Here is a 16,048-nt window from a genome sequence, read left to right as displayed (position 1 = left end):
TCAATGAATTTACTTTCCCACTTAGCTTCCCATGACCCTCAGATTTGATGAGCATTCTGTTATTGATAAAAAAAAAAAGAAAGAATGATATATGGAACTGGACCAAGGACAGAGCCCTGCCGTATGTACATACCGTGTTTCCCCGATAATAAGACCTATCCTGAAAATAAGCCCTCCCCTTACTGTGTAAGAGTCCTCTAAAATAAGCCCTCCCCCGAAAATAAGCCCTCTTGAGATTGCTACTGTAGTGAAGGTGATCCCCTGCGCTACATGCTACATTATGGTACCCTCTGTATGCACTGTTCCCCTCCCCAGGTGAAACGCACGCCACGCTCCGAGTTGCATCCAATCAGAGCTGCAGCAGTGAGCACATCATCCTGTTCTTCCCCAGTGATTTGCTTGCTGGCGCCATTGAGAGCAGTGCCGCGGAGGAGAGCTGAGGCAGGACAACATAAGCCCTCCCCTGAAAATAAGCCCTCTGGTGTTTTTCTTTCCAAAAAAATTAATAAGACAGTGTCTTATTTTTTTTGGACAGAAAAACACCAGAGGGATTATTTTCAGGGGAGGGCTTATTTTAATGAACATTGACAGCAATTTTAATAAACAGGTAAATGTGAACAAAAAAATGTACCTTTATTCAATAATGAATTCAATAAAGAACAGGATGATGCGCTCACTGCTGCAGCTCTGATTGGATGCAGCTTGGAGCGCGGCGTGCGTTTTACCTGGGGGGGGGGGAACGGTGCATACAGAGGGTACCGTAATGTAGCGTGTAGTGCAGGGGATCACCTTCACTACAGTAGCAATCTCAATAGGGCTTATTTTAGGGGAAGGGCTTATTTTAGAGGAATCTTACACAGTAAGGGGAAGGCTTATTTTCGGGATAGGTCTTATTATCGGGGAAACACGGTATATCTTGAACAAATTTTAAAACGACTTACCTCAGTTGGACATATTTCAAATGACTTTCTCATTCCAATAAGAGTAAAGGCTGTGAGATATATAGCTTTTTCTTTTGTGTCTTTAGGTATGGCACCCTGAAAAACAATAAGAACAAATAATTTAAATAGAATGCTTCTTCAATATATCAAAATATATTACTGCATTTACCAAGATAAGGTAAAAATGGATAAATGATCCAGATATAAGGAGATGTTACAAGAAAATTTGAAGAACATTTTACCTATAAGACTTATGAATAGGTAAACAATTTATGAATAAACAAGAGATAAGAGAGCAGTGTGCTGTGTAGAATGTATAATTTTGATTACATCAAATTTTAAAGGTTTTTGCAAATAAAACAAATATAGCCAAGATCAAAAGGAAAGCAGAAAAGTGGGGGAAAGTTTTTACAGACAGTTTCTCAGATAAAGGTCTTATATCTCAAATATATAAATAATTTTGTCAAATCTATAGGAATATAAGTCATTCCCCAATTCATAAATGTTCAAAGGCTATGAACAGGCAGTTTCCCAATGAAGAAATCAAAACAATTTGTAGTCATATAAAAATGCTCTAAATCATTATTGATTAGATAAATGCCAATTTTACACCTAACAGATTGGCTAAAACGATTGAATAGGAAAGCAAAAAATATTGGAGGGGATATAGAAAAATTGGGACACTAATTCACTGTTGGTGCAACTGTGAACTGACCCTGGTCATTTTGGAGCACAATTTAGAATTATGTCCAAGGAGTTATTGAATTGTCCCTTGACTCAGCAATACCACATCTGAGTCTGTTGCCAAAGGATAAGAATCTATATGTTCTAAAATGTATTTGGCAGCTCTCTTTGTGGTGGTAAGGATTTGGAAGTTGTGGGGATGCCTGTCAGTTGGAGAATGGCTGAGTAAGTTGTGGTGTATGATCATGATAGAATGCAATTATGCTGTAAGAGATAATGAGCTTGATGATTTTAGAAAAACATAGAAAGACTTGCATGAAATAATGAAGAGTGAAATGAGCAGAGCCAGGAGAATGTTGTATACAGTAACAGCAATATTGTTTTGAGAACAACTTTGAGTGACTAAGTCATTTTGACTATTATAAATACCCAAATTAGCTGCAAAGGATCTGTGAAGGAAGATACTATCTGAATATGGAGAAAGAATTGATAAATAGAAGTATATATAGTATGGTTTTATATATATGTATATCAATGTGTGTATTCACACACATACATATACATATACATTTTTGTCTAATGTAGCCATTGGGGGAGGGGGGGAAGTTACATGATAACTTTATCATATATTTAAAAATAGCAAGTTATCCATAATAAGTTTGCAGTTTCATGTGCAATCATCTTTTTCTAGTCTATGTTTTGAAAATACTTGTTTTATTTCTTAAGTTAAGAATAAAATACATTTTTAAAATATAAAAATATTTGTCATTGCATCAGGTGTGGATATTCCCTCCACTAGCACAGACCACATCCCCTTCAAAGCTGATTTGGAGATAAAAAGCCAGGTATAGTGATTAAAGAAGGACCTCAGAGTCAGGAAAGCCTGGATTCAAGTTCTGTCTATAACATACTGTCTTTGTAATCCTGAGCAAATCACTTAATCTCTAGGCAACTTTCTAAAACTATAAATTATAGAAAAGGTGCAGACCTACATTGCTAGAGAGCGTTCTCCATGGCAATAAAATCAAAGGTCTAATCCTTATCCTTATTTAGGAGACCCTGTGATTTATAGTTTAGAAAGTTTCAATTTTGAATATCCAAAGTATGCAGGGTCAGATTGCTAAATAATGAACGGAGTAGGAAGAACACCGGATTTGAAATCCAAAGACCTGGTTTGAGTCTCAGCTCTGCCATTGTTTAGCTATGTGTTTGTTAGTAAGTCACCTAATTTCTTTGAGCTTCAGTTTCCTCTTTGAATCTCAATTTCCTCCTCTGTAAAAGGAGTATGACAATACTTTAATTTAACTACCTTCCGGAATGTGGAAAGTGTGATATGAACTACTAAGGGTTATAGAAATATGAGCTATTAAACTCAATAGTCATTCAGACCTTGTTCATACTTTGGAGCTCTAGCCACCAAACAGCCTCCAATATCTCTAGTTAACTAATATCCTATGGTTTGGTTTTATCACTCACCTCAGATAATTGTGGACTCTGCTATTTATGAAATTTGTTCATAAATTATACATTAACTATATAACAAGTCAAAGAGGGTCCAGTGCTGGAAGCATGCACATTTATGAGCCTGCTCCTGTATGTGTCTGACTGCAATAGGCCAACTCTCCTCTTCAGAGTAAATGCAGATATTCTGTGACTATTTCTTGTCCCCTTATTGCTGGTGGAAAAAAAGTCTTTTGATTGGCTGCTAAGACAGAATTCAGTGTGCATACAAGAGACACTAACGTTAGACGAAAGGAATTTCTCTCTGTGGCTGCCTTGAAGTGAGGAATAGCAATTGTGGTGGGAAAGGGACAGTGTTCCTTCACCGTCGCTACCATCCCTTCTATAGAGATAGTGGGATGTTAGAATAGCTGTAGAAGGTAGCCTTTGACAGCCCCTGTTCCTTTAGTTGGAAGAGGTTTCTAAGAGGACCAGGCATTTTCTTTTTTCTTCTCATCATATGCTCCAACATGAGCTGGAGAACTGGGCTCAGACTTGTCAATAGAAATAAATGCTCCTCTAGGGGCGGCCAGGTGGCTCAGCGAGTAAGAGCACCGGCTCCAGTGTCGGGATGACCTGGATCAAATCCGGGCTCAGATACTCAGCACCACACCCAGAAATAACTGGCCGTGTAACCTTGAGCAAGTTACTTAACCCCACTTGCTTTAAAAATAAATAAATAAAAATAAAAAAAAGAAATAAATGCTCCTCATATGTTTAGTTTCCTTACCTGTAATTTTATTGGCTGATAGTCAGAATCATCCTTGAAAGATCCATTTTCCAATTGACATTTCTCAATCAACCACAATAATGAATTGCAAATTGAATTTCTGTCCTGTGGTATGTATTTATTTACTTGTCCAAATATTCTTAAGGCAAGAGCTGTAAACCTGTCAAAAATAAAGTCAAGTAAAAAAATAGCAAAGATGAAATTTAGTGTTGTCAGTGAAATAGGGAAATGGGCAATCTAATATGTTATTCATAAGGCTGAAAATAGGTGCAAACATTTTGGAAAGCAGTGTGGCAATATATAACAAGAGTTAAACATTTTTAACTCAGGAATTGCATCTCTTGGAATTTAATCCTAAAAATATCATACAAAGGAAAATGTCTGATCTATACAAAACTATTCACAATTTCTCTATTTACAAAAGTACAAAAAATTGGAAACAACTGATATGTCTGATGACCAGATAGAATAAATTGTGATACAGCAATGAAGTAAAATTCTATAAATGATGCCATAAAAAGACAAATATGAAGCATATAAGAGAGAATCTTTTGAAGGAAGTGATGAAAAGTAAGATCGGGAGGATCAGCAATGGATACATATTGACTAAAACTATATAAGGCAGTTAAGAGGCAATAAGGTATAGTGAACTGGCTTTGAAGCCGGAAAGACCTATGTTCAAATAATCCCACTCTTGCCTCCCAGCATTCTACTGGCTTAGCAATATGACATCGCATAACTAGTCAGTATTCTAAGCAATTCTTTAAGACTAGAAGATAACTAATTGCATTGGTGGAAAGTTTCTTTACCCAGGAGTTCCTTACGCCAGTAAAATCACAGGTGCAAACTCTGTGTGTGTGTGTGTGTGTGTGTGTGTGTATGTGTGAGTGTGAGCGCGTGTACATACATATATTCCTTATGTGAAGGAAGGCAAGGAGGGAGGGAAGGAGGACAAAAGGGAAGGAAGGGAGGGAGGGAGGGAAGGAGGGAGGAAGGAAGGAAGGGAGAGAGGAAGGGAGGGAGGGAGGGAGGGAGGGAGGAAGGAAGGAAGGAAGGAAGGAAGGAAGGAAGGAAGGAAGGAAGGAAGGAAGGAAGGAAGGAAGGAAGGAAGGAAGGAAGGGAGGAAGGAAGGGAGGAAGGAAGAGGGAGAGGGAAGAAAAAAGGAGAGGGGGAGGGAGGGAAAGAGGGAGGAATAAGTAAAATTAGTGGGATTTCAGACAGATATGGAAAGAGACCTAAAACAAAAAAGAATTAAGCTAAAAAGTTATAAAATCTGCCTGTAATGAAGTTTTTATCCTAAATAAAAATAACAACAGAGAGGTCTTACCTGAGTTTCAGTTTTTCAGTCTATAAAATTAAGGGTTTGGACTAGATCTTTTCCATCTCTGATATTTTGTGTCCTTTGTTCTAATGTTCTTTGTTTTAAGGTTCCTTTCAAATATTGTACTCAAAGTAACATCTGCAGATAACTTTGGTGACATGTTAAAAGTGATAATTCATCTTTTCAACAAGTATGTTGGAGTTTATAGAAGAATGCAGCATAGTTTAATAGAAAAAGCAATGATCTTGAAATCATATAGTTAACCTGATTTTGCAACTGAGAAAACAGACTTAGAGAGGTGTAACAGTAATGAAATTTGAAGTTCCTTTTGTATTGCTAAACTGAGAGGTACTTAGCACTTAGTTTCAAATTAAGCCTCTGTTAAAGAAACAGAAGGTATGAATCCCTGTTGCTGACATAAACAGAAGGGGCTGAGTAGGGAGGAGCAATACTGTATATAAGGAAAGACTCTGGCTGGGAAAGACAGAATTTCCTGGGGTAAGCATCCTGGAGGCAGCAGCTTATTTCCCAGAGAGAGAGAGAGAGAGAGAGAGAGAGAGAGAGAATTTCTCAGCAGCATCTGGAGGCTGGGCTGCTGCTGCTGGACTGAGAATTGAGAACTGAGACAGAATTTCTTGGAGCAAGCCACATGGAGACAGAAGCCAGAGCTTCTGGAGGAGACATGACTGTGGTGTTGGTGGCTTTGTTAAGCCTTGACTTCCTGGGAACAGACACTGTGAAGGATTTTTGTTATTGTTATTTCTTCTTTGAAAAACTTTAGAAAAGTAACAAATAAAAAAAGACCAATAAAATACAAAAATTCAAGGAAAAACAAAAATGAAAATAAAAAGAATCCCATTGAGTACATAAGTATGATTAAGAAATTAAAAAACAATGAATGAATTACTGTAGGAAACATCAGTTCATTAGAAATGTTGACTTACCAAGTGCTGGCGTCTCTACTCTTCCACATGCTGTAAGAGTAGTCTGCATTTCTGTAAGACAGGATACTGACGATCCCTAAGGGACAAAAGAAGAACATAGTGTTTCACTGGCTTGAGCTGCTCTTTAGAGTGTTTTATCACTCTCTAGGAACTTTGAGCTTCCTTTGCCATTTGCCATAAATTGTATTCATTTTACTTATTGTGGATGTCTTTATGGTCAATGTGAAAGAAAAGGAAATTAATAAACAGAGCATACAGCTCTCAGGCAGAAAGGGTGTATTTTGTAGGATTGCAATGCAGGTGACTTGTCTGTTAGCAGCTAAAGAACTGGCAGTCATGTCAGCTGCTAAAGAACATTATGTATTTAATGAATATGGTTCACCTCTTGGTTCTAGTTAAAATATGGTTTGCTATTGGAAGGATTTTTTAACAACTTGAGTATTAATAAAGCACTCATAAAAATAGTTCAATACTAACTAGAAAACTGTAATGGAAATCATACACTGCTAGAAATCAAAAGAACTGAGTTTTATTTCTAGTACCACCACTCATTAGCTAATGGCCTTATAGCCTTCTAGATCTTAAGCACACTACCCTACCTCTCTGATCTTCAATATCCTCATCTGCACAGTGAGATTGTTGTTATTCAGTTGTTTTTCAGTCGTGTCAGACTCTTCCTGACCTTTTGGGGGATTTTCTTTGAAAAGATGTTGGAATAGTTTCCCATTTCCTTCTCCAGCTCATTTCACAAATGAGGAAACTGAGGCAAACAGAATTAAGTGACTTGCCCAGGGTCACATAGTAAGTATTCAAGACCAGATTTGAACTTACATCTTCTGAACTTGAGCACACTATTTACTGTGCCACCTAGCTGCCCCTGAACAATGAGAAGGATAATAATAATTATGCTATCTCCTTCTTATTGCTATTATAAGGCTTAAATGAGAAAATGAATATGAAAGCATTTTATAACCATAAAGACCTAACTAGCAGTTATTATTTCTTTTGTTGTTGCATAAAGGATCTAATAACTCCCTGACATTATTATTTGTTATTAATTCATTAGAAGTTTCAATTCTTCATGGTATCATGATTTCATTAGTGTGGTTATTCCCTCCACTAAATAAAAATTTTTAATGATTTATGGTAAGAATTCATGTAGCTGAAAAATTCATCACCTAATAGTCAGGTAGGGGTTGATCTTCTCTGAACTCACCTAGGTTGATTCTTGGACAAAAGCCACATAGTCACTAGCTCCCTACTCAACTAATTTCTAGCTTGCTAGAAAGGTCTTAGAGAATCTAGGATTACCTTCAGCTTCTGCTGAGGGATTATATGAATGCTTTAGTGGAAGGAGTTTGATTTAGATACCCTAAATTACTGGTTAGTTTACGTGTCCCCTCCATAACCTCATGGGAAAAAAATGCTGCATTTGTAAGTTATAAGGACCCTTAAATAAGTGACATGAAGCCCATATATACCTTCTCTCATTTTCTTCTTCATAGTTTCTTTTTCAGTTACATGGCTGGCACCAAGAATGTTCCAATTATCTCCATTTTCCAGGTAATGATAGACATAAAATACAGGAATGATGCTCATTAGCTCTGCTTCTGCACTCCCCTTTGGGAGATGGCTTAGAGTAGAGATACCTTCAGGACTCAGAACTGTAGAAATCACCTCACCAATAATAGCTCCTGTCAATTCAAATCCCCAACCCCAAAATGCAAAACAAATTTAGACATTGCTGCTTTCTCTTAGCACCCAATTGTGGCATAGCAAATTGTGAAGAGGGAAAGAGCTCCTATTTTTCTCCCCTTTTATAAGTAAAAAGGTCATTTTCCAACATCACTGTTGTATGTAAGGTGATTCATTATTTCGAGATTCACCAATCAGGGGCAAGAGGCAAAGGGGTCATCGAAACATTTTATCACCATCACCACTTTCATCATTCCCTATACATGCACACACACACACACACACACACACACACACACACACACACACGTTTCAGTCATGAATGCCAGGGGATACAGACCCTTAGACTACAGGTTCACAGAAACCCAGGAAGGACTTCCCAAATTTTACACAAGGAATTTGTCCAGGGGTAGGGGACCTGCAGCCTCAAGTTCACATGTGACCCCCTTTGACTGAAGTGCAGCCCTTTGATTGATTGAATGCAAACTTCACAGAACAAATTGAAGTTTGGATTCAGGCAAAGGGCCACACTTGAGGACCTAGAGGGCCACATGTGGCCTTGGGATTGCAGGTTCCCCACCCCTAAAATATTCATCTTCCAGCTATAGAGTGTTTTAATGTTGCTCCATTTGAAAATTTCTTGGTGAGAAGAGCCTTCTCCTGGGATATAACCAGGTATATTAAGGGGAATGGCATAGACAAAGGGAAGAGGAGAAGGAAGGCTACCTGTAAACAATATTGGGCACTCCCCTTGTCCTGTAGTAGTAGTCCCTGAAACCTCAATCTGATGCTTTTCCTATTCTGTTTTAGAGAGGTATTGAAGACAGGGGCTCATCAGTCTATGACAAAAATAATTCTCCTCTTAAACTAGATACAAAACCAGTGAGAAAAGCAAAACAAAAAAGGGCATGGATGAAGGTCTTCTCATCTTTGGAATACCAGAGAGTACATTTGTGTGTATTCCAAAAGCTGGAAGGAGAAGAGGCAGAATGCCTGTGAATACAAGATTTCTGCAAGAGAGATCACATGGGGCAATGCTAAAAACACAGAACTAGAAGTCAGATGCCATGGGTTCCAGCTGTAACTCTATTACTTAGCAGCTGTGTAACCTTAGGAAGCTACTTTGCTTACCTCTTTAAGCCTCAGTTTTCTCATTCATAAAATAGGCACAATAATTCTTGACTTGCCTGCCTTACAGGCTGTTGGAGGCTCAAATGAAATGATAGATGTGAGAATATGGAAAACACTTTGCCAGTATAATGCCATTGTTGAGAGAGAGACAGAGAACAAAAGTGGACACTCATTGGCCACATTCAATTTACCTTTTACACTCACAGTCCGTTCTATTTTCGATTTTGGCACCATATCTAATGGTATACTGTACCGGAACACTTTTCGTTTGCTAACAGAACCTGAAACAGAAGGTTTTATTAGGATTATGGATAGAGAGGAGCTAATTCCCAATAAATTGCTCTTTCCCCCTCTCCTTTCTGCCTGTCCCATGACCAATTTGCTTCATCTTAGCACCTCTACCATCATGTAGAAAGAGAAGGAAAGGAGAGGGAGGAAAGCTGAAGCTAATGGCAGAAATTAGATTTAGAGATTATCTGTGAATTTAATTATACTCTACCTTTCTTATATATTGCAAAAAACAATTCAACATAAACTATACTTTTGCCACTCATATAGCTAAAATGGAACTATAGTTTTTGAGGTTAAAATGAGAAATTTTTATTTGTGGATGATATTGTACCAGGAGAGTTATGGGTAGATAATAGTTCATGTGTAAAAGAACTGGGCGTTTTAGAGCACTACAAGCTTGATATGAGTCAACACTACTCTAGGATTCCCTATAGTGATATCTGAAGGACAAGAATTGTTCAAGCTTTTTTCTCTCAGTTCCACAAATCTCAGATCATGAGGTATTGAGAAAAGCCTTGGTTTAGTGCCTTCAAACTACCTTGTGCCATGTCACAGTAATATGGCAGGGGAAAAAGATAATGAAATCTTAGGTGGCATTATGAGAGGAATAGAGTCCCAGGACCAAGGATATGATAGTTCTGCTATTCTCTGTTCTGGTCAGACAACATTTAGATTTTTATATGGTACACTTTAGGAAGGAAATTGATAAGCTAGAGAGAGTCTAGGAAAGAGAAACCAAGATAGTGAAGGACCTTAAGATCTTGCCCAATGTGGATCAAGTAAAGGCACTAAAAATGTTTCCTTTGGAGAAGAAAATAATTATTTTGTTCAATTATTTGAAAGGCTATCAGTTGAAATGATGATTAGATTTGCTCCACTTGGCCCTGGAGAGCAGAACTAGTAGCAACAAGTATAAGTGACCAGAAAGCAAATAGAAGCTCGAGAGAAGGAAAACTTCCTCTCTATGACAGCTATCTAAAGGTGAAATGGAATGCCTCAGGAGTTCCTGGGTTATTCTTCCCTAAAAGTCTTCAAGTAATGTCTGGATTACCCCTTCTTAGAAATGATGTGAACTATATTCTTGTTAAAGTACGAGTGGGACCAAATGACTTTTGAGGTCCCTTCAAACTCCAAGATTTTGTGATTTTGAAGAATTACAAAACAGACCTTTGTAAAGTAATGTTTGATAGAAAACCACATCTTAACAGTCACACGATTATCCACAGTCACACAGTAGTTGGTCTCCTTTGTAATTGACTGTGTGGAATCCTTGACCCTCGGTTCTAGTTTAGTACGGTGTCAGATCAGAACAGCCTCTTGGATTTATTTTCTTGGAATTTGTTTCTTGGCTTGGTGTATTTCAAGCTCCTTTTTCCTCTTCTTCAGGGCTTGAAGTTAGGTTGTCCAGTACCTGCACCAGATAATCTATTTCTAAAACAGAGGCTTAGAGGTAAACTCAGATTTGCTCATGGTTCAAATAATTTGTACTAGACAAAATCTGATCTGAACATCTTTCATCAATGTTCATGTTGTAATGGTTTTATTTTGTGTGTATGTATGTGGCTGGGAGTAGGGCATGAGGTTAGGTTAAGGCATCAGAATTTTCACAACTAAATCTCAAGTATTTTTTTAATGATGGAGTCTCTCTACTTGACTCAGGTTGAATAGGCAAGTGCTACTCATGGACCAATCCTACTACTTATCAACATTTGAGCTTTAACCTGTTCCATTTCTGACGTGAGCAAGTTTGCCCTTTTTTTAGACAACCTGGTGGCCCTTCACATCTAGGGGTTCACCATATTAATGGTAATTTAAAACAGTACAGAGACCCAATTAGCATGGTCCATTTAAGCTCAAAACTCCCCAGCCCAAGAGATCTGTTAGCCTCAGCTTCCCAGGTATCTGGGATTATAGGTGTAGGGTACCACACCTGCTGAGACCACAAATCTTATTACCATACATGATTTCCCAAACACACACTGACCACATGGAACATGGAGCTCCCAGGAAACCCTGTAACCCTGAGAGTTCCTAGCCTCCTGCACTCACTAGCTTTCACTCTCTCCCAAACTATTCCCCTAGTGCATCCTCAGGGATGACACTAGCCCTCTGCCCACTTCCTAATTCCTTTGAATACTCAGAGTGGAATTAGGATCATATTTTCCCTTTCAGATCTCCCCTTCCATGGTTAGAGGTGCGTAGGGAATATTCCTGTAAAAGTGGCAATATCTATATCTGTCTTTCCAACTCAGTCCTTCAGTATTCAAACCTCCTTATGTTTAACTTCCCCCAGGTTCCTGAGAAGTAGCTTGGCTCCCTATGCCCATGTGATCTCTTCTATGGAATGATATTTGATAATCCAACCCTCCTTCTACTTATTGTAAAAAACAAAGTGGATGAAAGAGCCTCCCCCAAAGAAGAAGACCCTAACTGGGTCCCACATAAAACACAGGTGTGTTATTCCCCTGTGTAAGAAACTTTTGTGGGTCCCAATTGTCAATATAAACTTCTCTGCTTGGCATTTAAAATCCTTCACAATCTGACTCCCACCTATCTTTCCTAATTGATTTCATCTTCTTTTATATACTCTATGGTCCAGCCAAACTTGCCAACTCGCATTTCTTTATGCAGGGATGTTTATGCTAGTAAATATTTTTAACAACTGATTCCCCCCCACTCCCTAAAAAGTACATACAACACACTTTTAAGTTTAGTTTGCATTATTAACATTTTCTCCATTACTTTCTTAATTCTAGATAATCAACAAAACAACAAACCAAGCTCTGATTTGTAGCATTTGCTCATATCTGAATTATAAATGGTCACATTGAAAATTTAACAATTGGTTCGTGCAAACCTGGCCAAGCTGTTTCTGCACACTCCTGCCTGTGTGCCTCCTTCCATTTCTTGCCTTTATGACTTCACACAGGCTCTCCTCCATGCCTGTAAAGCAGTCCCACTTCACCTCTTCCTCTCAAAGTCTTTGGCTTCTTTCAAAGTTCAGCTCAAGTGCTACCTCCCAGAGGAGGCCTTTCCTGATTCCTTCCACCCCAATGATTGGTCCCTTCCCCATGAAAATCATTCAGTTTTTTTTGCATTTGCTTTGTATATAATTCACAATGATTTATCTGCGTATACACAATTTTCTCCTAGTAGAATATAAGCTCATTGAGAGTGCAGACCATTTCATTTTTAACTGTGTGTTCCTAGAACCTAGCACAGTGCCTTGCATATACGAGGTGCTTAATAAATACTTGCTGAAGATCTACTTTGGGGAACAATTGGTAGTTCAGTTTGGTTGGATACAATTTGTGAAGGAGGAGTAATGTGAAATAAATGAGAAGACCTTTAAATTTCAGGTTGAGTCATTTGCATTTTATGCCAAAGACAATAAGAATCCACTGAAGGTTTTAAGCGGAGCAATGACTTCACACTCAGATGTATGTCTTAGCAAATTGTTGGAAAGATTTATTAGAGAGGTGAGAGACTGGAACCAAGGAAACCAGTCAGGAAGACAGCACTTGTTCAGGAAAGAGGAGATGAAGTCCTGAGCTTGGCTTATGTTTATATGACTGATGAGATAGGATGGGTACAAGAGATGCCGTGAAAGAGGAATTAATACCGTAGGACAACAACTGTTTGAATTTGGGGTGAAGAAGAGGGAAGATTTAAGGATAACTTGACAATTACACAGCTGGGTGTCTAAAAGGATGCTAGTTTCTACTACAGAAATTGGGAAGCTTGAAGTAAAGGCAGGTTTGGGGGAAAGACCACGAGTTCTGTTACAGACATGCACTTGAGATGCCAATGGGATATCTAGCTGCAAAAGGCAGTTAACTGATGTGAATTTGGAAGTCAAGAGAGAGTGGAGCAGGATATGTATACACAGTAGTAATCTATGTAAAAACAAGAGTTAAAATTTCTGGAGAAACAATGCTTCAAGATGAAGGCATTATGAATTCTCACAATTAAAAACAACAAAAACTTAACAGCCATAACATTAAAATTACCTCCAAGTATAGGAAGAAAAGAAATTGCCATCTGGGAAGGCTGAACATAGGGAAACAGGCACGGGTTATTTTTATAACCCTAACCTCCCTGGTGAGATTTACTCAGAAATGAAAAATCATTCCTAGTGTGGAAGTCCAGATGTTCATTCATGCACAGGAGAATGAAGATGGAGGAGTCCAGGGAAGCTGCAAACTGTAATATCAGTATGGAAGACAGAGTGCTAAAAAGGGAGGGGAAGCAAATGACAAATTGGTTCTCTGGGACTTAAGATAATCCCATGAGACCAAAAAATAAAATTTATTAGAACTAAATCCAAGAACTACTCCAGAAAGGAGAATCTGGAGGAGATTTCTGTGACAGTGTAATGAGAGATCATTTGGCATTTGGAAACGAGGCAGAAAATGGGTTTTGTTTCTGCTTTGTTACCATGCCTAAAACATCCATATTCACTGTGTCATGTCTTGCTCCCCTGAAGAGCACGCAGATATAATTTCTTGGCTTTGCCAGAGTCTTAGAATAGTACTCTCGATTTCTTAGTTAACATTTATCCTATTGCTACCTTACTGTGAGGAAGAAAATTATTGCATTTATACAAGAGTTGTTTTTTGAGGCAAAGTGAATTCATCCTACTTAATGATTAGAGGTTTTCTTTGATTGAATTCATTCATGCATTCAAAATGTTGTTTTGGGGGTTTTGTGTGATTTTGTTTTTTGTACTAGAGTTGGTATTAGAAGACAATGGTTCTTTAGTTCTGGCTCTGTCAATTACTAGCTATATAAGTCAGGGAAAGTCATTTAATCTTTACGAACATCATCTGTAAAATGGGCATAAGTATTTGTACTAACTTCAAAAGGCTGCTATGAGGATCAAATTAGTAAATGTTTTTAAAGCTCTTTGTCATGCATGATGAAGTGATATGAAAATGTCATCTATTAATCCATTATCTCTTTTCTTCAATCACTTACATTAATATTTGTTGAACTGCTGATATATATCAGTCCCTATGTATGTGTGCTATCTGGGCAAATTGTGTGCTCATGGATATGTTATGTATTTACATTCTTTAGTCCTCAGATATATGCAACATTCTAATTAATTTCAACAAGAATGAAAAACTACCTGTCATGGGTCATAGGAAGGACATATGAGTCCAAAAATGGGTTCACGAAATAATTTGCTTTATTATCTAAATTCTCAAGAAAATTATATAAAATCATTATCTGAATTTCTAATTCTAAGAGAATTTTTTGAACTTAGATTTCTTTCTGGGAATAAGTTAGCCAGTCATTATTATATGATCATTTGGCTATTTAATTACACAAAGAAAATCAATCAATTATTCTTTTTTTAAACTTATTACTTTAAAGGGTATTTAGAGGAGCTTGTCATCTATGAGAAATCCCCATTCATGAGAAAACCCTTCATGATGGTGACCTTTAAAGGTCATACAACTCCCTGTTTTATGTCTCTTTTGATATCATCAATGGAGGGTTAATGAACAAAATGATTTCTGTTGCTACATGGGAGGAGTTTAGAGTTGGAAGGAACCTTAGAGTTCATCACGACCCTAAACTCATTCTAGAAATGAAGAAAAAATGAGAAAACTAAGGACTGAGGATGTTAAATGGAGATCACTGGCAACACAGTGAGAAAGCTCTAGGCCTAGAATCATTAGGACCTGAATTCAAATCCAGTATCAGATACTTACTAGCTGTGTAACCCTTGGCAATTCATTTAACTTCTGCCTGCTTCAACTGTAAAACTGTACTGTTTCTCAACTATAAAATGAGTATAATAGAAACATGTATCACCCCTCTCCACCTAAGCCATATTCCACCAATGAATATCCTATGCATCCTTTAAAAGACTCACTTCCAATGCCAACTTCTTTCAAGCTAGAAATCCATTCATCCTTTTTTCCTTCCTTCCTTTATTCTCTCTCTCTCTGGAACACATAGAGTCTACACACTTTTGCTTTCAAACACTTAATGAAAAAGATAAAACAAAACAAAATTTAATGGTGTAGATACACATCCTACCAACTCAGACTGACTCCTCTATTCCCTAGGAAGTTATTATGGCCAAAGAAAATCTCTTCCTGCTGGTCAAACACTTGGTTATGAGCTTCTCCAACCTTAGGCTTATCCTTTTGGCCTTACAACTCACCATCACATTCTGGGACATTTATATAGCACTTACTATATTCCAGGCTCTGTGCTAAGTACTTAAATGTTATCTTGTTATCTTATTTGATCCTCACAAAACCCTAGAAGGTAGGTGCTATTATTATCCCCATTTTACAGTTGAGGAAACTGAGGGTCACACAGCTAGTAAGTGTTTGAGGCTAGCATCAAACTCAAGTCTTCCTTAGTCCAGGCCCAAAGGTGGCTCTTGACAACACTTATTACAATGGATTTTATTTTTCTTCATATCTCTAGTGCTTAGTATAGTGCCTGGTACATAATAAATGTATGTTTATTGATTACTCAACCATTGCTTCAAGAGTTTCCTTCTCATTCCCACTGTAGCCACAGCCCAACACAGTCAGACCTAAGGCCGTACAAATTCTTAGAGGAGAACACCTCAATATTTGAAATTCTCTTCTCTTCTCTGACCATAATTTCCCAGTCTTTGATCTATCCCACTCTCTAACTCATACCATCCATACTCTTTGCACTTATTGTGACCCCTTATTCACTGACCCACCCCTATACTCCCAATTGATTTTGCTTGTTTCTTCATTTGTTTGCATACCCAGCCTTGACTCCATGGTTTTCAGTTTTAGTGTTTAATTAGATT

The 16,048-nt window shown here is 37.8% G+C and overlaps 1 protein-coding gene across 1 annotated transcript in view; it reads right to left on the bottom strand.

Moving 5' to 3' along the window:
• C5 (complement C5) overlaps positions 1-16,048 on the bottom strand; it is a 135,303-nt gene that overhangs the window by 60,183 nt on the left and 59,072 nt on the right. The window contains exons 23-27 of the mRNA XM_069073787.1: positions 9,138-9,227; positions 7,602-7,814; positions 6,121-6,196; positions 3,856-4,015; positions 942-1,037 (exon numbers count right to left, since the gene is read on the bottom strand). Coding sequence (XP_068929888.1) covers positions 942-1,037; positions 3,856-4,015; positions 6,121-6,196; positions 7,602-7,814; positions 9,138-9,227 — 635 coding nt within the window. The remainder of the gene's footprint in view (positions 1-941; positions 1,038-3,855; positions 4,016-6,120; positions 6,197-7,601; positions 7,815-9,137; positions 9,228-16,048) is intronic.

This window comes from Petaurus breviceps, unplaced genomic scaffold (assembly GCF_028583685.1).
Source record: "Petaurus breviceps papuanus isolate PSGF00001 unplaced genomic scaffold, PetGlider_PUasm1.0 90879, whole genome shotgun sequence".
NCBI lineage: Eukaryota > Metazoa > Chordata > Mammalia > Diprotodontia > Petauridae > Petaurus > Petaurus breviceps.
This window is presented reverse-complemented; position numbering and strand designations above follow the sequence as displayed.